This window comes from Telmatherina bonti (assembly GCF_933228915.1).
Source record: "Telmatherina bonti genome assembly, chromosome: 22".
Taxonomy (NCBI): domain Eukaryota; kingdom Metazoa; phylum Chordata; class Actinopteri; order Atheriniformes; family Telmatherinidae; genus Telmatherina; species Telmatherina bonti.
The window spans coordinates 14,279,378-14,305,322 of record NC_136631.1 but is presented as its reverse complement, the minus strand read 5'-3'; the positions used below and the strand labels follow the sequence as shown (position 1 = coordinate 14,305,322).

General features: G+C 39.4%; 2 protein-coding genes across 6 annotated transcripts; one reads left to right on the top strand and one right to left on the bottom strand.

Moving 5' to 3' along the window:
* Window positions 1-893: 893 nt before the first annotated feature.
* On the top strand, window positions 894-2,025 carry LOC306772456 (uncharacterized protein; the record flags this gene model as incomplete). The annotated part of the gene is made up of 1 exon (XM_079261925.1): window positions 894-2,025. One exon carries the CDS (start codon window positions 894-896, stop codon window positions 1,572-1,574), a length of 681 nt encoding a protein of 226 aa, XP_079118051.1. The 3' UTR covers window positions 1,575-2,025.
* Window positions 2,026-8,698: 6,673 nt separating this feature from the next.
* On the bottom strand, window positions 8,699-23,776 carry ccdc9b (coiled-coil domain containing 9B). Of its 5 annotated transcripts, none has more exons than XM_079262696.1 (14): window positions 23,581-23,776; window positions 20,900-21,037; window positions 20,725-20,829; window positions 20,447-20,602; window positions 18,495-18,668; window positions 15,773-15,835; window positions 14,189-14,367; window positions 12,585-12,634; window positions 12,451-12,501; window positions 12,250-12,346; window positions 11,163-11,196; window positions 10,466-11,063; window positions 10,307-10,389; window positions 8,699-9,967 (listed from the first exon to the last, which is right to left on the bottom strand). In XM_079262696.1, the coding sequence occupies exons 1-14, from the start codon at window positions 23,590-23,592 to the stop codon at window positions 9,941-9,943; spliced, it is 1,767 nt and encodes a 588-aa protein (XP_079118822.1). In that variant the 5' UTR covers window positions 23,593-23,776; the 3' UTR covers window positions 8,699-9,940. The 5 variants fall into 5 exon arrangements, with proteins under 5 accessions (XP_079118822.1, XP_079118824.1, XP_079118823.1 ...); XM_079262698.1 differs by having other exon boundaries at window positions 20,930-21,037; XM_079262697.1 differs by lacking the exon at window positions 23,581-23,776 and adding an exon at window positions 23,036-23,095.
* Between the last annotated feature and the right edge of the window lie 2,169 nt (window positions 23,777-25,945).

Below are 25,945 nucleotides of genomic sequence, written 5' to 3'. Positions count from 1 at the left end.
ATTCAGTGCTGGCTTTATGTTTCATTAGTTTCACCGCGCATGCAGTTTGCTGCTGGATGTGAGCAAAACATTGTGTGCATTATTTTTAAAAGTCTCATTTGTGAAGAATGAATCCAAACATCTGGTATCATGTTACTGACTCACATCTGAAATTAGCGTAACCCTCAGCTATAGGTATTATATAAGTCATAAATGTCCATGAAAGTAAGAAAATCGCCCCCTTTTTTGGGCTCACTGCTCATATCATCCTATCCACTTGGGTGCGCATAACTAAACTCCTCGCAGCGTCGCTGGAACAAGTCTTCATCCCCTTTTCGACACCCAGCTCGCCATGCAGTATCCTGATGGGAAGGTGATGTGCTTGATTTTTTTTTCCCTTCTGTTTGTTCTAGAGCTGCCGCACAGCTGCTGCTTCTTTAAGAGCCACCGCCCGCCCCCTCTTCTGTATTTTTAGCTGAGCCAGCTACTTCATTTGCTGGACAAGACAGACAGTTGTGTACCGTATGATCGTACCAAGTCGTTTTAATAGATGACATCAAATCGCATCTTTGCGGATTCGCTGTGGGCCTGCAGCCAGTTGTTGCCTGGAAATCTCATAGGACTGAAATTTGTCCCGTGGCTGTCGGATGCTGAAAGGCGCAATCACCTTCTGGATGCTTGATGTCCGTTAAGACGCGCAATGCTGCGCCGGGGCTACGGAATAAGAAGCGCAGTGCTTCCTGAGAAACAAATGAATTAAGTAGAAATCAATTTAGCTTGTAAATCTTCCTGCGGTGCGGAACACTGGTCCAGCATCATTCTCCCCTCTGCTTCCTCTTCTCTTGGACTGGGCATAAGGAAAAGCCTTCAAGACGGAGGGGGTGGTGGAGCATCGAGGAAAAAACAGGGGCAACATGAGAGAGAGGGACTTCATGCCCAATATGGAGAGGGGCAAACCTGCAACTTACACAGGGGACAAAAAGGCTAAGATGGCTGCTAAGACTAACAAGAAATGGGTGAGACTAGCCACAGTTTTTGCATATGTGTTGTCGGTGTCTTTAGCAGCCATTATCCTGGCTATTTACTACAGCCTCATCTGGAAACCAACCAGTTCGTCCTCAGCTGGGAAGCCTGGGGTGACTGAGGGGGTCACCCCCACCATGAACACCTCAACTAATACCACAGTTTCAACAAACAACAATGTCACAGAGTGGAACTCTACACAGACAAGGCTGCCGTCTGTCAACCAAACAAGGCAGGACACGACCCCGCACAGTCAGGCTTTTCAGTGGGATGACAGAACCGAGAGAGCGTCAATCTCCCCGCGCGGTGCTGAAGCAGAAACTGCGCACTCTCAGCAGGAGGAAGGACTGTACGCATCTTCCCACGGTCACACAAGCGCGAAGAGATCAAGCAGTTTGGCCAGCGAGACGCATCCGTCTGAACCCCGGGTGAGCCAGTCCGTCCAGTCAAGCACCAGAGAGTCTGTCACTGCGCTGACCCAGGAGGAAGAGGAGAGACGAAGCGATGCGGTGACAGACAAACGCGGCTCGAAGCAGGAGGCTACAGATGGAGCCACTCTTCCTCCGACCTGAAGAATGCGCCTTTTAACCTGAGAGGAGACTGATCAGGGCCTAATCCCCATCACCTAGAAACCTCTCTCACATCCTAACCGGACCCAAAATGGAGTGTTTTACATTTTCAATTCCGCAGGTCGGGTAATACACAGGTCTTCTGCTTTAAACTAAATTTGCAGAGCCCTCTATGGATGCTGAACTGCACATTATTAATCCATATATTGCTTATGACTGAGAGCAGATGAGAGCTCATTTCTGAACACTGTTTCCTCTTAACTATGCGTTTTTTCATCTTTTTTGTTTTAGGCCATCTGTATGCCTTAAATCTACGTGTGTCTATTTTTTGTCAGACAACTTTTTTGTACCACCCAACCTGTGGACAAAACTGATATAGATAATGTGTTAGATTAACAGGATAAAGGGCCAAAAGATGCTTTTGGTTTTGTGGGACATGTATGTCTCACATGCATATATAGCTTCAAATCACTGCCATTTATCGGCCGGTTTGAATAAATATTGCATTGTTGCATTTTATCATATAGGCTGTGTTTTCCTTGGTGGATAAAACCCCGGATTTCCATTTGAAGAACCTGCATTATTAAGCTATGCTCAGGTACTGTTTGGTCATATAACCATGTAAACGTAATGTGTATTTGGTTCTGTACATATAGGACAGGCATACATCTTTTGGCCTTGATTAACTTTTGATGTACTTAGATGATTTTTATTAAAGATACAGTATGTATAAAAGGTATATCTATCTCACAAGGTACAAATAAACACCCTTAGAAAAATATTAGTTTCTATGGTTTTATATTTGAAATGTGTCAATCATTGACATTATCCTGTATGAAAAGGATATTTTGTTTATTCAGAGCCATAATGAATATAGATCCAAATAAATGTTGGTTTGTTTTTTCCTAAAAATCTTATATTTTATTTTACATATGGGTGTCATATGGATTAATATGAGCAGGGACTCTTTTTACAGGGTAACGATGAGCAGAGATTATTGTGAAGGCTTAGGTTTAACAGAAACAAGAGCAGTGCCGGCACAACCGAGGCTAAGTTTGTGGTCAGCTTACTGATCTGGACTTTAAATTAAATTTTGTTGAAAGTTTTAAAATGGCCTGAAGTGAACTGTCTCCTTGTGTGTGATCACAGGGACTGACAGAGGTGCGTTCATTTTCCAGAAGCTCCAGCTCTCACTTAAACCACTTCTCACTCACATGTGGTGACCCATGAAGTGGAAATAAGACTAACCACCCGCACGCTCTCTCAGCAGCATGTGAGGGAGGTGTATTGATTTGAGCTTTCTGTTTGTTGCACTGTACAAAACAGAGAGGAACACATTACACAATATCACTTGGTGCTATTTTGATCCAGTTCTCTCTGAAAAGGAGCTTTTGGCTGAAAGGCTCGCTTTTCAATCGGTGACAAGCATTATTCACTATCACGCTCAAAATAAAGCGAGCAGCCAACACCTCACTGTGATGCAAACAGTGATGACATGCATTGTTGTGATAATGTGACAGATTTTTAGAAGCAATGCCAAGGTGTTAGCTGTGCTGAACAGGAGGTCCATTCATGAGGGAAGGCTGCAGAAACATCTCATATAATCACAACGCAAAATGTGTGTACAGCAAAAAAACAAAACAAAAATGTAACGCTGAGTGTCTCTGTTTACATGGCCTTAATAGATATGTTTCCAGCACCTTTTTCGGCTTCTTGCAATACATGAGGGGAGTAATAACGGACCTATTGATGGAGGGATTCATGTGTGTTGACAGTTATTGCTGGAGGCGACATCTGAGTCAGGACACAGCTTGTGACCTCAGCTTTTGAACCCATTCATCCCGATGATTTCATTATCTGATGTGAAATCAGTCATATGTTCCAAAGGAGTTCTGTATGAGATTAATTTGTTATGTGGCTCAACCCAGACCACGAATAGCATGTGCAAAGGGCACTAAAAGCTTAATATATCAAATTGTTTTAAAAATGTAATTGTCATAATGGCTTCTGCTACCTCATCTCACAAAAATGGTTGAAATGATCCTCTTTTAAGACCACATCACACTGTGGTAAATATGTGCTGAAATCATCCAGGAAAAGTCCATCGCAGTTCATACACCTCAAATATAATATATTGCTTATTGGTTAGGCTTTTGGATAGGCTTTTACATTAGATGAAACTATCAAAAGCTTTTTTTTTTTTTTTAATCATCATTTTATTTGTGTGGTGCAGGCTTCACATGTTGGCCTTTGACAGCTGCAGACTGGATCACAATGGGCTTTAGTTGAATATGATGTCTCCGAACACATGACGCCATAAATGTAAAAGAAAGGCTTTAAGAGTATGCTTTCCCCCATAGTGTCACATGATAAACAAGGAGGACTTATCTTCAGCAAATCTAATGAAAAGGCATAAATAAGGAGCTGTGGAATACAAAATAAGTTTTGTCAAGCTCTTGAAGACATTACAATATTTGTGTTGACTTGAGGACTTCTTATATTTTTAATGCTTGTTTGCAGTTCTGAAACACTGACACAAGTTCATGTGACAAAATTTCATGATTAATGCTATTACAAAAATAAAAATAATAGGGTAACTCACCTCATCTTTATCATTTTTTTAATACTTGGCTATCAGACTAATGGATCAAACATTCCCTAAAACTAATAGATCAAACATCCCCTAACATGCATATGAAATATATTTGCACTTTTTCAACAAAATATTTGAACAAAACAGAAGTAAAATTGTTGACTTTAGATTTAATTAGTTTATTGATGCTTATCCTGGCAGCACAACGACAACTTGTCGGCTCAGGGTTCCTGATTCCCAGTTGAAGAAACGAGGAAGAGGATGATGGGGGTGAGGGCATCTGCAGAGGTGTGAATGTTACATCTTGAATTGTTACAAGGCCAAGATGGATGACGCACATGCTTAGCAGGGATGAGCCACCCTTCAGGTTCTGTCAGGGTCGCAGGGCGGGAGGCGGGCCCAGCCCGGACTTTGTTCCCACTTAACCTCCATCCATTATCTGTAATGAAACACCTTGACAACCTCTGACTGCTACAACATTGTGCTTAAAGTGGGTTGTGTGTAACATCATTACTAGTAGACAAGAAATCACATTTGCACATTGTCTTTTCCTTTAAATGAAGGCTTTAACACATAGGAGACACTCTTTTTCTGCATTCCTAAAGAAATAAGTAAATAGAATTACTTCATTTTGGTCATTAGGAGCAAGTCTGGAGCTGACTGATATTGCATAGAAGACAGGCTTTGTTTAAAATAAATCCTTCAAATATCACCATTAAAATAGCCCTATTAACATACTGTAGTATAACTTGTATACTCAGCTTGCACAGTAGGTTTCAGTGGAGGGATATGGAGGGATCACTTCTGAAAAATAGCAAAGATCCAGAACATTTCTAGTCCCAATCCTAAAACAGTCCAGCAGCTGAAGCTCCTAAAATCGATTAGGGTTCTTTTTACTTTGCAGTTTTAGTTTAGGTTTAGAATTACTATATAATGAAGTTATTGAAAATATTTAAAGGTGCCAGTTTTGACAGACTTGTGCCTTTTACATTCAATGTGCATAAAGAAGGACCGTAGACTGAAGAGGCTGAAACCTTACATTTGCTGAATGGCAAGAAAGTGGAAATGAGTGTATCTATTTCCCAGACTAAACAACAACAAGTAATGTTTTAAGAGTTGGCTACAGTCTGAAAAAACCCTGTCTGTAAGCCACACGTTTGCAAAACAAAGGCTGTTGTTGCACACTGACATAATATCCTGTGTCGTCTATAACCATAGGTCTAAGCACCAAATCAAACTTGTAAAGCTTCTCCCCACTGCAAATTGCAGCTGACATAATCCTACACTGCACTTCAATCCTCGAACACAGCCTACAGGACTTATTTCCATAATAGCAACACCCCCACTGCACTGTACTATTGTGTCAAACCCTTAAAACCATCAGCTTGTTTTGAATAAAACTGAACATGCATAGTTATTGCCTCGAGTCTGTGTTATCTGTTCTGAAAAGCTTAAAACCATCAGGTCTGTTAAAAAGAAAGCAGTTCAGTACGTTTTCAAGAAGAGCAAGACACAGAAGCCCAGAAGGCTGCTATGGAGATGGCCTTGGGAGGAGATAATTAAAATAGCAGCACCTATGGGAGGGCCCACCTGTTTCAAGTGCAATAACTCTGCAGGGATCTCATCTTCAATTAATCAAATCCTCCACAAATGCATGATCTGTGGACTGAGATAACACTGAAACAGTTGAGGCTGCAGTGTCTTGTTTCATTCATGGCTCTCCAGAAAATCACTTAAAACTCTGCTAAAAAATAAAATAAAGGGATCACACAATCATTACCATGTAACTCAAAGTCAGTTACACATCTGGGAAATCCATCTGTCTAGTTTGGAAGTAACGCTGACTGTGAATCAATTCCACTTGCTGTTGTACAAATAGAATAAAAAACCAGTGGAAATGACGTGCACTTAGAAAGACAGCCCCTACAAAGGAATGGAGCTGCAGGTGGCAGCCAGAGACCCTTTCCCTGTTTTCATCATTTCTAGCTCACCACCAGAGGTAACATGAGGTGGTGTCTGCAACACACAGAAGTTGCTCAAGTAGGGCGGCTCATCCAGGACGGCACGTCGAGATGGAAAGAACGCTTGCTGTGTATCCCAGCACAATGAGATAAGCAGGTTCACGCTGAGCACATGTGACAGATGTGAGAGAGTCTAGAGACGCTGTGAAGAACATTCTGCTGCTCGTGCATTGCTCAAGCATGACTGGGCTGGCTGTGGATCAGTAAGGGTCTCTGGAGGCATATCCTTTTATAAACCTCCATGTCCTGATCAGACTACCATTAGGTACTGAGATAAGATCCTCAGACCCATTGTGAGACGACATGTATCATTCCATCTACCTCCACCACATCACACTACAGACTGTCAAAGGGTGACTAATGCCCTGATCCAGGTTTGGGAGGAAACTCTTCAGAAGAACATCTGTTGTTTCATCAGGAGTTTGCCCCAAATGCTGTAGGGAGTGTGTACAGGCACTTGGAGACCAGGCACACTACTGAACTTCATTTTGAATTGTCTTGAGGAATTTCCACAGAAGTTGTGATCTGATCTTTCCATTGATCTTTCAGAATCTAGACCTCTATGGGTTAATAATGCTGATTTCCATTGATCATTCTTGTTATTTTGTTCCCAACATATTCCACTATGGCATAGTGAATAGCACTGTGGCCTTACAGCAAGGCCACAAGGCCACTGTGCTATTGGCCTTTCTGTGTGGAGATTGTATGTTCTCCCTGTGCATGCATGGGTTCTCGCCGGGATCTCCAGCCTCCTCCCACCATCCAAAGACATGCTTGTTAGGTACTCTAAATTGACCTAAGGAGTGAGTGTGAATGGTTGTTTGTCTCTTTGTATACCAACCTGTCCAGGGTGTACCCTGCCTCTCGCCTGAAGACTGCTCCAACCCCCTCGTGACCCTTAATTGGACTAGGCAGTTCAGATAATGAATGAATGAATATTTAATTCATCTGCTGTTTAAGCATTTCTGGGTTGCTTTGAGATGTGTATTTTCTGCAGTTGCAGTGTAGGCAGTGTAAAAGGGGATAACAGGGTAACATAATTATAGTCCTGAGAATGTTTGAAACACAGAAAAACTTTTATTGATGTCCTGTATACCTCCCTCATATCCAGTCTACAGTAAATTAAGCTTTCTTGCATACAGGTTCAAATATTGCGTGAGCATTCAGAATAGTCAAAAAGCTGGGACACACCTCACACACCCCTATGTAGGTACACACCATTATACCATCCTTATAAGAACATGATGAAACATAAAGGACAAGAGGTGTCATCTCTCACATTTTCCATTTAAGGAAGGCAATAATGCAGATTTCAGCTCAATGGACAAATATATAACATGGACAAGTTACACACAACTAATATGATTGTAGGTTCTAAATTTTCATTTCACTACACTGAATCCAACAGAGCTTTAAAAGTATCAGAGGTCACCTGTTCTTTAAAGTGTAGTATATAAAGTAAGGCCCCAGCTCATATTTTTTCTTAATGAATGGACTGGCTCCAAACATTGTGACTTGCATCTTGTTTCTTTTCCATGTGCTTCCAATAGATTCCTGATTATTTGTATTTTATGTAACCTAGGTTGAAGCTGATGGGCTTCCAGCAACACAGAGCATGCCCACTGTGTTCTCCAGAGTTACATAACTGCTTACTAAACTGTAGCACTGATGAAAGCCAAGCAAAATTTTTTGAGGACAGCATTCTTGTAAGGCTTCTGATCATTTGATGCCAAAAATAAAACAGATTAGCAATAAATAAAAACAAACCCATACTTGTCACAAAGAAGCATCAGTATTCAATTTCCAAGCTTTTTCTCGGAAGCGTTCAGTTGTCCACATCAAGATGCTAATAAATAAAACAAATGGTGATGCACAAGTACATTCATATTATAGAAACCATCAAATTAAATTATACCTTCAATGTTTGAAAAGGCCAATAAGCAAGGCACAAAAACTGGCTGATGTTCTTTTCAGGAAAGGAAGCTTCTCTAAAACAGAAACAAACACATGTAGTAGCTATAATACAGAACAAAAGACAAAAAGGGAATTTCATATATATATATATATATATATATATATATATATATATATATATATATATATATATATATATATATATATATATATATATATATATATATATATATATTATATATATATATATATATATATATATATATATATATATATATATATACATTATATAATTATAATGGATGTTGAGTCTACTATATATATATATATATATATATATATATATATATTTTATATATATATAAATATATATAAATATATATATATATATATATATATATATATATATATATATATATATATATATTTTTTTTATATATATATATATATATATATATATATATATATATTTATATATATATATATATATATATATATATATATATATATATATATATATATATATATATATATATATTTATATATATATATATATATATATATATATATATATATATATATATATATATATAGTAGACTCAACATCCATTATAATTATAGTCCAAGGAAGATTTGATGATTCTGATTAAGCTGTAGATTTGTGCTTAAGGGAGAACAAGAACTATACAATGTTTTTCTTTTGTTTTTATTTTAGTGTATCATTATCACTAATCAAATTATTTCACTCCAGCGCTACTAGCTCTTGGCTGCTAGTTAGATGTACTATTCCATTTTACACAATCATTAGTGTTCCCTATGCTTTTGTCCATGTATACCAAGTGAGATGGCAGAACTTAATTCTGAGCTCAACTTGTTTGATACACAAAAGTGAACAAAAAGAAAGGGCAGCTGTGTCCTGGTGCTTGTTAGTTTACTTAAATACTAAAGAAATTAACTAAAAGATTAACTAAAAACAAACACTTTGTCTTAGTTTTAAGTACAATGGATGTTGTTTTGGGAAAGCTCGGGATTAGAAACCTTAGTTGAGTTATCTTATACTCCTTGTGTGATTTTTATTTTTTCCTCGAAGAGAAATTCCAACTTCCTGATTGCAATTGAATGTAGTCACAAGAGACACAAAACAGCTGTTCTTTGAGGAAACTAGACTTGTAAAAAAAAAAAAAAGAAAGTGGAATTCCTCTTTAAATGTTCTTAGTAACAGAAACATTTATATCAGCAGTAAGATTTAGGAAATTTTAATAAACAGTTCCCTGGTCATTGGCCAGAAAGAACCAAATGTTCACTTTAAGAATGCAGTGATTTCTTATTTGTAGGAGGTCAGTGACAGAAACTGACAACAATTAATAAATACAATCTATTCAGACAGTTTTAAGTGCAAAAATGCAGATTTTACTTTTTTGCACTTAAATAGTAAAGACTATTCAAAATATCTCTAAGGCAGAAGCAGGCACTAGATCATTTTACTGTGGCTTAGTTGATTTTCAAGGGCTAGCTAAGTATAACTGATTAGCTAGCCTCTTGATACGTACCTTAAAAACTTGATAAAAATGTAAACATTTAATGATATTGCACTCAAGCAGCATACTAACATACTGAAGAATGTGTCAGTACACAGAAATGTATACCCATAAAGTGCTTGGATGTGACCATATTTGAGATGGGAATTGTTCAAAATTAATTCCCATCTTTGTGTCAAATTCTTAGCTTCAATAATAGGGGCATGCTGCCACAAAAGGAAATTATAGTTCTGCTTATAAGCCACAAAAGCAAAGAGCATCCAAACGCTGTGTTTTGGTTTTAGTATTTACATCCCAAAGTCATCAAACAATCTTTCCATGCTCTCTTGCCTGCAAAGAGAGGAAAGCAAACACAAAAATTAATGGCTAAAACAGGTTTTTTTTTTCTATAATTCATATTTTATATAACTCATGCCCACCACTTCTCTATACAAATGATGTAAGTGGGTGGTTATATATTATGTGTTACAGTGGATGATGAAGAGGTATTATCTGCTCTCCATCAGGCCTCAGAGGTGGCGACTATACTTGGATCAAAGCTGCAGTGCAGATATCCTGTATATCTCTCTTCATCCATTTAACTCCTCATCCATTTGCACCTCAACTACCCGTCAGACCATTCACACACCTATTAATTCCCACAGCACTCTCCCTGTCCCTGGCACTGACCTTGTCACTGCTGGTGGAGTGTGTTGGATGTGTTTCTCCTGACCCCAGGCTCAGGACAGACAGACCGGAGTCTATTAGTTCTTCTGTGAAAGAAAAACACAAACTTATTTGCTGTCTTTAAACTAACAATTGTGTGCTTTGATAGAAACAGATGTATACCTGTGTTTGTGTTGCTAACATTGCACTTGGGCAGCTCTGCAGACTGGACAGAGCTCTCATGTAGAGAGGCACAATCTTTTTCAGCAGGAGGGGAGGTGGGAGATATGTGGAGGTTGCTGTGTTTTTTAGTGAGTTCAGTTTCAGATGTCTGCTGCTGGGCAGCAGGAAGAGCAGAAGGACCACCTCCTTTATCCTGAGAACTGGCATCATGCTGCTCGGTACTTTCACAAGGCTGGTGCTCTCTCCGCACTTCTTGCTTGTTGTTTTTTGGTGAGGAGGGTTTTAAAGAACCCCTGGACTCTGAACTGGCAGAGTCTTGTCTTGCAGGAGTCTTCTGGATGAGTTCCTCTGAGAATCGCACTTTCTTTTCCGAACCCCGAGGGGACGAAGCTCCTGATTTTGTTTGAGTGGAGTCATCCTCTCTCAACCTATCGGCTGACACCAGAATCGCAGACCCACACTCTTCTTCAGGTGCACTCACTGAATCTGGGCTGGGTGACGACTTTGCCTTTGAGTCCTGGTCACCAAGATCCTCTTTGTCAGCCTCTGTGAGGGCATCAAGTTCCTCGAGGAATTCCTCCAGCGTTGTGTCAGAAGTCTGCAAAAATTAAAACACACAACAAGCTGATGTTTTTATTTCTATGCTATCCTATGGAATTATAAATTTAGACTTATTACAAAGCATTTAATCTCTCACCTGTGGATTATCTTCATCCTCATTTGTTTGCCATCTGAAAACAAAATGTATTTAGTCACAACGTAGAAATGAGCTTGAAATCTAAATAATGTAAATCTGTGAGTGTCACAGAATCATAGTAATAGTCTGTCAATCATACTGTGAGAACAGAAAGCTGGAGGTTGTTTAGGTTTTTATATTTATATTTATATATTTATATTTATTTATTTATTTATATTTATATTATATTTATATTAAAAACTTACTTTTACTGTCTTTCATTTCTGCTTGTTTGGCATCCCACTGCCTGCCCAACTCCTCCTTCTCCAGTTGTCCAAGTTGCAGGACTAGAATAAGCCTTCTACTCTGCAGGACTGAACTCTAACCGTCGTATTTGTGTGTCAAACTCTACTCCAAATTCTCTTATCATTGTACACAAATAAATTTCTATCAATATTTCGTTTGATCTCTTCCTATTCAAGGGATTTTAAATTTCCTTTTTAATAACGAGCACACACACCAATAGAAAACCACAAAAGATGATGGTGAGACCACTGGGTGCATTTCCAATTCTGACAAGAGTAAAAAATGAGCTCTGATTAAATTTATCAACTTGCAGTTGCCACAGGTGTCAGCTTTGTGCCTGTGGGTTGCCGGTCATGACACTTAACACACCTGAGCTCTCTGAGTCTCACCTACTTCCACTGACTCAGGCACGTCACACTTAAAAGTAAATAAATATCATGTAATGCCTCACTTTCATCTTTGTGGTCTCGTGGCTTTTTGAGATACTGAGCAATGCTTGCAGAACAAAAACTTATACACAACGGAGAAGAGGCTGGAGTAGAAAAGCTGACTGCAGTGAGATACAAATGAGGCCGTCTGGGTTATTTAATCAGCTGCCACAACTTCTAAATCAAGTCTCATGACATCCAGGGGAATTTGTACACAAGGGCACAGTGCAGGAAAACAAAATGGCCTTCCCACATCCTATTTACGTATTTCATTAGTCATAGTTATTTTTCTCTTGACAATTAATTGAGTTTGTGGCGAGTGAATTGTTGAATCGACTTAAACGTAGTGTAGATTATGTTTAGATATAACTGACCTCCTGGCTCTCCCGGTCAGACGATCTTTGCCTTTCGCTTTGCTGCTCATCACAAGCACATTTTTAGCTGCCTTGGCTTTGCCTCGCTTGTTATGGCCTGAGAAGAAGGAATACTGTAAATCATTTCTTATCTCAGCTTTATTATGTGTTACAAGTATATACTCAGAGTATTCACTGTTAGATAAATAAGTTATAGGAAACCTCTTGAGTCATTTCCAGCCTTCTGTTGCCCTTTTCTTGTGTTTCTTCCACCTTAAACAACAAGAAAAACATAGTTTCATCATCATGTTTTATGTGGAATACCCCCCCCACCTCATCTTTTGTTAGTATCTTACCTCTGCTCAAAGGCCCCCAGTCTCTGTCAGGGAGGGTTTTGTCTGAAAACCTGAAAGCAGAAGCTACATTTACACAGAAGCAGAAATCAATTCATGGTGTGTCTTGTTAATGCTTGAAAATAATTCATCATTTCCAGCTCATCAGCAGATCATAAACAAGCTTCTTTTAAATTTCTGTTAATCACATAACATTTATCAAAGGGGCCACTGAAACCATCTAAACTTTTAAATAAAAAACACATTTCCTCCCTTGTTCCTACTCAGAGATCTTCTTTAAGCTTCACCAAATAAGGCAAAGCATTCAATCCCTTATCCTGAACTAAAAATAGCAGCTCCTCCCTTGTCTCTTTACATTTTAATCGTTCTTAAACAGAGCTTTTCTTTACTCTTTCTATTGCAGCTTGCATTGTTTTAAATCTATCAAATACTTTAAATGAATGGGTTGTATTTTAGCTTCCAGTGAATCTGGGATCCCATTGTAGGTTTTCACCAAGCAATAGGAGGAAAAACTAAATGATGATGAAGGATTTTAAACATTTAGCTCATTTCAAATCAAGAGAAAGCTATGACCAGAGTTTACACAATGATGGCTGATGTTGTCCTTGTACAGCATCTTTAGCTGTATTTTTTTAATCAAGTGACAGAACATGAAACACAGATATTTAATCTGATGGATATTGCCACAGAATAAATCAACCAAAAAGATTGATGTTGTTCTTCAAAGTTAGTTTTCTTCCTTACATCTGCACTAAACTGTTTAAAGAAAAAAGTTCAAATGTATACCTGTGTTCAATGCAAAATAAAGTAAAAATGAAAATAAAGTTCCTTTACAATAAACTTCCTGCAGAAACTCTGTAGGAGTTTGTTACCTCTATAAACATTTAAACAATGTTGAATGTTTGTGCCAATCCTGAAGGAATTCCCTCCGAGCATTCCTGAGATATTGCACCCGGATGAATGAGACATAATGACACACTGACAACCTTTGATTACCAAAATCTGTTCAGGATTTCCTTCATCTTAGGTTAATACTTGCACTGTTTTTTGAAGGAATTTCTGTAACAGCTTCAGAAGATAAGTTGTTTATAAGACCAGGCAGGTGAACCAACAGATATGCTGGCCTAGAAGTTAACAAAATCTGCTATTAGCCATCAGCGCATGTTAATCTCACATCCAAAAATTTAACAAATTTCTATTTTTTTTTAATAGATCGAGCTTACAAGATATAGTGCTGAACCGTAAAGCATTAGAGGTACTACGATGCATTCTTTTACTCTTGGACAGTCAGTCTCTTGTTTCTACTTCCCGCTGAAAACTAAGTTATATCAAGATAGGAAGCAAAGCAAGAGCTCATTTATAATATGCAGGCATAAAATAATTTATGAAAGTATTGTTTGAGAGAAATGAGTGAAACAGTACAGCTGAGACAAAAGAGAAAAAGCTGCATTCTGGGATGAGGTTGAATATATTCAGCCAACATTTACCAATTAAAATGTGCCTTTCCGCGTGAAATATTACAAAGAGGGAGCAAGGAAAGATATTACCTTGAAAAAGCTGGTGAGAATCTGCAAATCAAGAAAAGGATGAGTCTGAAAAAGTCTTACATGTTCTCAGTTTTATCCATGTCCCAAGCCCGTCTCCACTGGCCTTTAGCATTTTTATGGCGTGCCACCCTTTCCCTGTCAATCTGCTCGCGCTCTTTTTTCCACCTCAGATATTCTTCCTGCTCCTCTCTCGACGTGGGGATGTTGAGGTCTGTGTTGGCCTCTGGGTTCTCAGGCACCTACATGGATGAAAAAACACTTCTATACATTTAAATGCATTTAAAAAGCAGCACTTTTTATTAGAGCAAAAGCAGCGTGATATGGCTGAAACTGCACCGTGTTATCTGTGAAGAATTATTGCAAGTGGCAAGCTAACAAAGCATGGGTGAACATGAAAACAGAGTCTCTAAATAAGCAAATAATTAAACAGCAACAAGGCCAAGAGGACATCAGTAGGATTGAAAAGATGAACAGACATACGTATGCTGTTTTTCATGATCTCTTAAAACCCAATGTCTTACAGATGCAATTGCTTACTGATGCTTAAGGGAGAACAGGTACAGGCTCTTTAATACATCAAAAGGGAGAATACAGGCTGCATTATGAAACCTTAGAGCAAACCAGGGCAACAAACAGCTCTGTGCATGACAAAAATCACGTAAAAGGTCCACAGTCTCCAAGAGAAAGTGCAGAGAAGGCCATAAATAATAGAAAGTAAAAGAAATGTACATGTTTTTCTGTGCATTACTTGAATTGCAATGATAAAAAAACAGTGAAACGCATAAAAAAATCAAATAGCAGGTGAGAATGTGTGATTTTTTCCACACCTCCATGACCAGTCACAGTTAAGTAAACATGTTGTCTTCCTGCATACAGTTGCTGGAGAGCAGAGCATCTGTGCTCAGCTGTCTGTTTACCTTCTCCTTTCCTCCTTCCTGTTCTGTGGTCCTAAGAGGACATCCGGGGCCACACGGGAGGTCCTCCTCGCATGTTACAACAGGCCAACTCCGGCTGCCACCTCAGCTGCTAATTAAAACTCAATTTCTTCGCTATGTGGGGCTTCACAGTGAGGCTGCCATGGGCTGCGCAGGTAGTCTGGCTAATGCTGAAACTATTTTTTTCAAGACTGCAGTGATTTGTTTGTAAATTTGTAAACTAAAATGGTTAACTAAACCAGAGCTCTTATCGCTTACATTCCTTAATTAAAATCCAGGAAATAAAAGTAAGAAAATAAAATCACTTGGCTGAGACTGCAGAGTAACAAGGTATAGAGAGCCTGTGGTAGCATGAACAACATCACTTGTCATGGGGGATATTCACCGGGCCTTTGAAGCCCGTCCTCCCTGCCTCCCCAGTCAGCCTGTTTATCTCACAGCTGATCTGATACAGCTCTGAGCTACTCCACCAGTGGTTACGTGCAAGCCAGCAGGAGGCAGAACGAGACAAGCTTGAGAAAGAGGAGCGTGCATGGCAACGTGTTGTGGCTCTGGTGATATGCATTTTCATTTCTGTGTGCTCATATAGAGGTTCTGTCATTCTCTCAAAACTGAGACACGAATGTTTCAGACATGAAGTGACAATATTTACATTTAAATCCTGCTGCTGGTAACTGAATGTGTTTTGGCAGTCAAGTCCTCGTGATACCTGGCATTGTTCTGGTGCCTTGTGCTGCTCCTCTGTGTGCTTCTGCCCTTGTTTAGTCTCTTCCTGTCAGACAAGAGATATGAGAATATAGAGAGATTAGTATAACAACAACAATAGGAATGACACCGCAACTTCTTGGCAGCCAATTAAAAACAGTTGTAAATAGTTACATCACTGCTGCTATAAACAGTAAAGGAAAATCAGGGGCACTGACTCATCCATTGGAATAGATTAAGAGGCATACACTGCCTCCAAGTGGTTTAAAAGCGTAACAATATGACTAAATTCTTGCGTCTCAGTTTTGTCTGCTCTGCAAAGGGTTCGTCAGAGCAGGAAACAGATCGCAGGAAATGTTTTATACTTTAAAAAGTGTGAACAATGGACACAACACTTGAGATGCAGAGTGAATAATCAATCAATGCTGTACCAAGTCGTCATATCCAATGAAAAACCCACAACCAGACGCAGTCAATCATCTACACAATCAAGGCCTTTGCCCACCTTTCTTCCTCTTCTCCTCTCTCCTCATATGCCGTACCCCTCTCCCTCCCACTGACACTTTCCTGGAACCTTGCCAGGCCCATTTCTTTTACAGCATAATGAACCTTTTCAGAGTGAGAAAGCAGTTGAATGTTAATTAGATCAAATCAGCCCTTTCAGAGTGCTGGGAATGAGGAAACAATCGGGCCAGAAGAGTGCAAGCCACTTAAAGTTTCACAGAAAAGAAATGGAGGCTGGAAAGAGACAGGCAGGTTGCCAGGGGTTCCTCTCCCATTCCCTCTCCCCCCTCCTCATGAGTGTGAACAGTCTTGTCAGGTGGTACTTCCAGGCATTACAATTTCCCTGGGACACTGCCATATAACTACACTCCTCTCAGAGCCATCCGTTATTTCCAGGGTGTTATTTCTACACATACACACACACACACACTTTAGAAAAGTGTTTCAAAAGCAAGGCAAACCCCTCGCTATGTAAAGTTTGTCGTGGATCAATTCTTTATAAATGCTTTCCAAATATCACAGTTGTGGCCCATTCCCCTACTGCCCACACGTTAAAAGATACTGGTTATGTAAACAGTGACCATGTGGATACAAGGTCTCAGGAACTGCCAGATGAACTGCACTAGAGCGCTTGGCTTCTGTTCAGGTGCTGATTCAGTCCACATGATAAATAAAGGGGACTGGACATAGTGGGTCAGAAAGAAAAGCAACTGTAAAGTGTGGTTCAGCCAGTAGATTTAGTGTAAATTTAAGTCAGGAAGGCTACTGAGTAGCCCTCTGTCTGTCAGCCAATCAGAGGAACATATACATATTTAGACTGAGCCTCAGCTTCAGTTGGTTCTGGTTTTGTGTCGAGATACCCCTGCAAATCCAGCCATGTCTGTGTTTACAGTGGTAAGGATCAGCTGTCTGCACAACAGCTTACTGATTGAGTTTGTGTATGCATTTGTTCAGACTGAGGCAGAACAGCTGTTCCAGAGTTCCTGAACTCAGAGTGGCATTTTACAGCTCATCCAGGGGTACTGCATGTGTACATGTCAATGTCATTTTTACATATGGTGTCTGTCTGTCTATATATGCTACGGATTTTCATTCCAGTTCTTTGGCATAATTTGGCATGCCTTACCTTTTTTTTTTAAAGATGTCGCTTTCAATATTTTGTGCAGATTTTTTTATGGACACACTGCACATCATGCAGAGATTTACTACGTTTAAGCACAAAGCTCCTTGAGGATTACTTCACTGACTCATAAATGTTGTATTTTATTCCTATCAAACTGTTATCTTTACTATATTTTGAAGAAACAGAAATATAATACATGCCTGTGGCTTTCCAACTCAGCAACAGACCATAAACAGGCCTCTGACATTTCTGTTAATCACTTCTCCCTGTGATGAAGTCCTTCCAGATTTTATTTATTTAAAATTGCTTCTTTGTTGTCTGTTGTCTGTTTTGTGACAATTCATTTCTTGAATTAAGTGCATTTCAGTATTTCAGAGCTTAGTGTGAAGTGGCTTAAAAGAACATATACACACCTGTGTAAATGAGTAGGTAGGCCTACAAGACTAGAGTGAGAATAAAGGCAAAAGTAGCCAAAGTTACAATAAATACTCGTGGTCTCAAAAAATCACTCGAGACCACTATAAGAAAGGCTGACTACTTAAAAGCAAGATATAAATATATGAATGAATGTATTTTTACATGAATACTATTTTCTTGGCCTTAAATACCACCATTTTTTTACTTTTTGTTTTTAAGTGAAATGTTTTCCTAACATTTTAAGTGTTTTCCTAGTTGAATTTTAAACCACCATGCAAAAACAACTTGTGACAGGTTGTTCCATGTGACCAAAACCATCTACATCCACAGCAAGATCAACTATATGGTGCTATAAAGAAAAAAAATAGTCCATCTAACTTGTCCATCTAACTAAATCTTGACAGCTAGTTTCTCCAGAGCAAATAGTCAGCAAACAGCTCCATTAGCAGCCCCCTCTTTTACTCATCCCACAGCAGTAAGTCACAGCCTCAGTCCACCTCCTGTCCACACTCCATTGTGCTTCATCACTGAACGGGAAGGCCCAGCCGACATGTCTGACATCTATGTAAAACACATGGGAGCAGCACAACAGAATAAACAAAGAGGGGATGTGGGAGTGGAGGCAGACAGCAGGGAACATGCGTTCATGATCACTGGAGTGTTCAGTGTGTCTGAATCAGACCTGCGTTGCTGCTGCTGCTGCTGCTGCTGGTTCTGCGTCTCTCTTGGTCATGTGACCTGGCGGCTTCCCCCTCCCAGCTGACTCCACATGCCTCGCCTGTCCGTCATCCACGGGGCTTTTGATGTCTGTAGGGCCTGGTCTCTTCTCTGGTCTCTCACTCACCACCCTCTTACCCTGGACAGTCATGTAAATGTATTACAACAATTGTAATGTGCTTTGTCATAACATATTTCCTGTCCTTATAATATCCAACTTATGAAACATTAATTTGTTATTATATATTAATAAAAAGAAAACTTTCTGTTCCCTAACGTATGAACTGTAATGATTTTGTAGTAACATAATCCCTAAGCATAGTAAATATGTGTGTTAACACATTGCATAACAGTGTCTGAACAGAAAAGCATGCTGACCTTTAACGCCTGAATCATTTTGCTTTAATATTCAACAAGTTGTTGCTTCTCATTGTTAGTTTCAGTGTAACTAATTGTAAGACAGCTCATCAGATCTGCTGGATGTCTAAATGTGTCACAGTTGTTAAATCATTGCACGATTAAAATTATTTCAAATAATCTTATTTATTTGGAGTAAATGTTTTCATTGTCGTTAGACAGCTGGAATAAACTTACAAACATTACTATTTCCACATTCAGTTGTAGTTTCACATTCAAAACGTAATGTTTTAAGGCTTTCATCATGTTGAACTCATTTCTTCTGTTATGGTTTAACTGCACCTACGAACTAGCAACTCTTTATCTTACAGTGCTCAATTTCCAACATGTAAACAGATGCATTTAAATTATCTTTAATGGTAAGAAGTTTTATTATTTAAGCTGCAAAAGGAAACAGCATCAAGTCCGGAAAAAAAAAGAATTACAAATAAGTAATTAATTGTAGTGATTTATATGAGAGTGAATCATTAGTTAAAAGTTCATGATCTTGATGGTATTATTTATGTTATGTTAGTTAAGAGTTACATTTGGTTTCTTCTAGCTTGTCCAGTGTTTAGGATGCAGTAACATCCAGTGACCAAATTTCAGACTGTGACCAACTGAATAACATTGCACCATCATTTTCAGGTATGTTCTGTAGGGAGATGAATACTCAAGACTAAAACTTTGAAAGGTCATTTTAACAGTCACTTCTTATTTGCCCACTCTAGTCTGTTTTAGTAACAAAGCAAAACAAATTAATTCAAGGGAAGCAGAAATTATGTCATTTGTAGATATAAACTGTTCATTCGGATCCAATAAAAACAATCTATTTTAACATGATTAAACACTGAGGCAACATACATTTTAACATTACATTGCATCTTTACTTAAATAAATGTTACATACTGAAATTCTAGTCATTCTTCTAAATATATTGTGGGATGGCTTTAAATTACTTGCGTGACAGATTTCACTATATGCAGGCACAGAGTATTACTTTAAACTACCTTAGTGCTGTCAAAGGTGCTCCTCAAGGCTTGGTTTCTGCACCATTGATATTCCCTTTCTATAGTGACTGAATTTAATTAAATGGAAAGTAAAAATTTATGCAGATGATACAGCTTTCTTTAAAAGACTTTAAAAGAACCTTTTATGCGTTGTATTTGCATTTTAGAATCTATTCTGAACCATCTAAATAATATCCCCATCAATTACCAGATATTATTACAACTTTAATACCGCTATAAAACTAATTCTATTCTTAACATCTCAAACAAAAAAACTCAACCAACAACATGTAAATCTGATAGAAAAAATTGAAAAACTGTAACAATGTAAAGTTGAATAAAATGTATCTTGCTTTGTACCATTTTCATGTGCTCCATTTTTGTTTTATACTGGCTGAATACTTATTAAGTAATTTGTTTTTCCCTTATGTACATGCAGCACGGCTGCAAAAATTCTCGTCATATTTGTCTTTGATACTTGTAGAGAAAATTCTTACAGTGGAGAATTTACCTTTTTTCCAGCCATCGTGACAGTCAGCTGTTTCCTATGGCCTCGTCCAGCACCTTGTATGGGGCCCTCTCCCCCTCTATCAGGTCCAGCCTCCTGCTGACCTGTCCCAGTTAATGACCCACTGCTGAGCTGCTTAGCCACCACCACACGACTATCCTGTTCCCAAACAGAAAGAAGAGCAGGTTATGAAAAAATGAAATTGTCTGCAGCTTTTGTTTCCCCCAAAAGTCGCAGTACTACACATCAGTATTCATATCAGCAATTGTGTTGAGACCCACGTTGGTGGACTTGTTGATTGTTATGGTGAGATCGTCAGCTTTGCCCTTTCGGCTCTGCAGCGCCATTCCTTCCTCTTCTGCCTTTTTTCTGTCCTCCTCCACTTCCTACATGCAAACATTAAATTTATCAGGAAGGCTGTAAGAGATGCACACTGTGATTATTAAAAGAACGTACATTTCTTTGCCTGCAGCCACTTGTCCTCACCTTGTACCTCTTCATAAGTGCTTCATTCTTCCTGCGGAGAGCCTCAATTTTCTTGTCCAGCTCCAGATCCTTCTCATGATCCCTCTTGGGCATCATGTCACTGGCAACCTAAAAAAGATGAATATTTAGCAGAATACTTTATTTTTCATTGAGCTATTGTATCATAGAGAGGGCAAATAAGTTTCAAACAACAGCCAGTTATAAAAAGAAACAAAGACAGAAAAATGAAAAACTAATCAGTAATATCCATATCCTACCACTAAGTGTGCTTCAATAACACACCACAAATGCATCCTCACAGCCACCACAGATGGAGCATTCATTACAAAGATCAGTTACTTATATGCAGAGCATCCTAAACATCCCAGTGCAGTCACACCACATGAGGCCCTGGGCTAAAAACCTCCACGAGCACTCACAGAGCAAAAGCTAGCAGTATGCTAATGTTTCCTCACCTGAGAGCCTTGCTTTTTAACACATTCCAGCAAACACAAGAGGTGCAACTGAGTCAGGTGCAACTGAGGTAGGTAAGATAAGAAGTGAAGTCTCTTCAACACAATCATCTCATTTCCTTCAGCTTGCCATAATTTAATGTTCTCTCTCCAAATCTGTTTAGAGCGAGGTGAGTGCCTCCCATGTTCAGTAAAACAGCTTCAAAAGGTGTATTTCTCCCAAGACAAGCAAAGAATAAAGTGCTCAAGTGAGAAGCCTGTGAGAGCATGCCATCTTCATGTCTTTAACACTGTAATTTGTGAAGCCATTATGAATAACTTGACAAGCTTGCTACACCTTTCTTTTCTGACTGTCTTGTTCACCTTCCACCAGATTTAATGGGAATTGTCATAGTTGACATAATTCTTCTGTTTAGTTTTATTGAAATGTAAATATTAGATCCTGAAAATGCTGAAAAAGATTTTCACTCAGGATCTCTACATTAATGCATCCATCTTCATATAGTTTCAACTAATCTTGCAGTTCCAAATAAAAACACCCCATCAATGATTCTGACATTACTATGTTAGGTCTTATGCTAGGGGTCTTATAAACAAGCAAATGCTCAGCACCTGCTTCCATATACACATTCTCTTTGGAAAATAGTCGAAGCTTTGTGTTATCAAGTTAGAGGAGTTTGCTCCCCATTTTAAGGAGTCATTCTTGCCTTTTGTACTGACTCCCGGCAGGTTGTCATGTGCCTTTTAGTGATGAATGGCTCCTGTCTGGTTACTCTGCCACAAATAAACTGATTGGTCGGGAGTTTTTCTTGTATCCTTCCCTGGTTGAGCATCGGCACAATCCTGTTTTCCAGACTGGTGGATAATACTCCCAACCTTGTTGTTTTGTTTTCACTCTGACACACACCATCGACACTGAGAGTAAAAACAGACATGTACCTTTTTAATTATGTATAACAAATTAAAAAAGCCTTTGGTGAACTACGGTCCATTTGCAATAACCTGCTTCTGCTTTCTAAGTAGAAAGAACTGTGAGAAATAAAACTGATTAGTTATGAGTTTGTGGCAGTTAAATTTCTCAGTTGTTATCTTATTGAAAGGCTATTTTTCCTCACATATCTAGAAATATCAAAGAGAAAAAAATGGAGCTCTCAACTTGCGCTGTTAAAACACGTGTTCAACACTTTCAGTCAGCATCATCTGTCATTATTCGCAGCTTCCAAGAAGTGACAATAACACCACCAAATAAAAAGTTGTCACCTCTGCTTGTCTTAGCAGTGAAAACTCCTTAATTCATGTTGAAGCATCCCATGCTCCACCGTGTATCAGTAACTTTGACAGGTCTAGACAGAGACAGGAAGCAAATATGCCAAAGTGAGTCAGTCATCCTCCACTGTTGCCCCAGCGATGACACAAGAGTCAAGGTTGCATCTATGTGATGTTTCTCGAACAGAATGATGACTCACTGCTAACGAGTGCACGAAGACCATCTCTGTGTTTTTCATTCCTGCTGCTGTTACACCTGCAAAGAATGGCTGCCGCTGACAATTTTGAGCTCAGTTATCTGAGATTTTACGCTGAAGAGAAACCTACAACTACATCCCCTGAATGTACCTGTGTCTCAAACCTGAGGATGAGAAAAGTTTGAACTCACTCAGAGAGGAGGCAGGCTGGAAAGTGGTTAGCTCACAGCTTCTAGTTGTCAGGGTATCCAAACACAACAGACCATGAGGACATACCACCAAGAATAGGCACATCGGAGAGACACACTGCTGTGTCTGAATCTCTGCAAGCCCAATGGCGATGGTTGGCGTGAAAGCTGGCCTTCACAAAACAAAGTGGGGAGACTGTGTGAGGTTGGCGAATCTGCGGGTTCTGGTGGCCAGTTCTGTAACAGTGTAGCAGCACAGCTAACATGCACATACAATCACTGAGGGTCTGCCAGTGGACGGACGGTGCCCCATGCCCAGGCAAGCGGGCAAAAAGGGGGAGGAAAGGGCCTGCAGGGAGAAAGCTGCCAAGGCTTTTCTCCCTACCCAGCACTCCTGCCTGCTACGGGAACCACAGCAGTGGAGAGAAAGAGCCTACAGAGAAAGACTGCATGTAGCCTCAGCTAAATCTGCGACAGAGCCGAGGAGGGAAGAGAGGGAACCTAACACCAGAGAGAGGAGAGAGAGGAGGGAAAGGAAAGGCACTCACGGGTCTTTCCATGTCAGCGTTGAGAGCTGGGCTGGGTCCAGGCACAAGGCAGCCTAGGCGGCAGAGAGGGCTGCCTGTAGTCGGCGATCATGCCTCGATTACAATGAGGCAAGTTGGGCAGGCAGCCAAGACGTCTAACAAATGCACAGAGCTCCCCTGTTAACGGATTTCACAGCACCCACCCGCTTGTCCTCCCTCTCTCTCTGACTCTCCGAACCTCCCACCCTCCTGCTTGTGCTCTGTCACTCCCACTCTCCCCCTCTCAAACACTTGCTCTTTCCCCTCCACACCTATCTCAAAGCATGCTGGTCACCCCCCTTCCTCCCCCTCCTCCCCCATGCGTGTTTCTCAGTTCATTCTGTTTGTTTACTGATGTTTTATTTTCTGCCAGTTTGTCGTCAGGCATGAGATGTTCCTGACTTACAGCAGTGATCAGTAAGTAAATTAATATTTACATTTTAAAGTCTGCATGTTCAGTGTCTGTGCATTTTTTTTTAAAGCTTATTGATTCATTCCCACAGAGACTCATTCATATCTCGATGTGTCACTATGCAAATCCAGACCCCACAAATGAGATGCGTGTGCCTCTCATTCTCACTGTGGTTTCAACAGCTGCGTCTCCTAGAAGCTCCAGACTACATGTTTAGAGTACTAAAGACGCTTCCTATAGACAGCAGGAGGGGATCGGAGGGGGGGGGGGGCGACATAGGATTTCCCACAATTCTTCATATGTGGCACACTGCCACTTGCCAAGTCTAAGCGCTAATGACAAGCAGCAAACAGGCAGCCTGGCAGACAAATGCCACAGTCGTCCACAAGATGAGCAGCAGCAGCTCTCCAGTTAGTCATTCAGGAGGCAATGCTCTGCAGTTGTCCACTGCATCAGAAACAAACATTGTTCAGAGGCTACCAGTCTGCATGGGAGCATTTTTAGCATACCCAAGTCAACATATTGTACATATTGCACATGGATATTTTCTGCTAATGAGCAAAAGCTCTTTACAAAAAACACAAACAAGTATTTCAGTTATTTTAAGGATTAATGTGGGGATTTTTTTAAGCTATAAGCTATAGATTCCTGAAATGCTAAAGCCTGACATTTATTTTAACACATTGCATTAGAATTGTAATTGAATTTATGAATTATATCTGCAGTGAGAAAGTCTAACAGTAAATTGTTATCAGGGTAATAAAAGGGAAAATGGGAGTGCATGTTATAATTAAAGTGTTATTTGTGACAGCCCCACCACCACTTTGTGTTTGAGAGTTTTAAAGTGCTGTGCTAATCAGTGCCATGAGATACACCTGTGCCTGGTGTGCTCTGCCACCCTATAAAACAGGGGAGTCCAGCTCCAGTCCTCAATCCTGCAGGTTTTCCATGTATCCCAATTCCAACATACCTGACTCAACTAAATCAGTCACTGTCCAGAAATTCATTGGCTGTTGGATCCAATTAATGTGAGCCGGCTTTGTCAGACAAGGGTAACGTCAAAAACCTGCAGGAAATTGGCCCTCAAGGACCGACTTCAGACACCCTGCTTTAGGAGTTTCGACACCCTAAGCTCAGGCTGTCTCTGAAGCTTGAGCCTGGGAGATCACCTGTGTTCTGTGCAGGTGTGGCACCTTATATTTGGTTCTGGTTTGGTAACATTTACTTTTTTGTACATCCATGCATCACCTGCATATTTATATAGGCTTCAACAGATTTTACTTGTAACATATTGCAAGTTTACATTTTAATTAAATAAAGTTTATTTTTATATTGAACCACTTTGTGCCTAACTCCCTTTGTTGTAGCCTTTGAGTGGAGTTGTAACATGTTTGACTGTACAAAAACTATGTGTTTGAGAAATTCTCATTAAAGCTCTACTGAACTAATGATAACTATGACACAAAGCTACACTCATTATTATTCTGTATCGCTGTTTATAATAAAACTTAAGCATGATTTTACATCAGCTTGAGGTAATTTTACTTTTTATTATGGTTGTTTTTGTTTCTCTCTCTCATTTCTATCATTCTCCACCTTATTTGGTGAATTTACACCCTTTTCTGGCCAAACTTTGTCGCCCCCCCCCCCCCCCCCCCCATCTCCTTTTTTCTTCCATATTTTCTCAGTATTTACTTTGTTTTTAAAGACACTTCTGGACCCTTTATGGGTATTTTGTGTTTTATTATGATTGTTTAGCAGACCATATTTTACGTTTTATTTTTGTGGAGTTATGGTATAATTGTTTTTCTTTATCTTTTTTTCCACCATCAGTGTCATAAATATGCATCTCCTTTTGACGATAGTCTTCATTTTGCTTATTATTTCTACAAATTCTAGACGTTTATTATATATATATATATATATATATATATA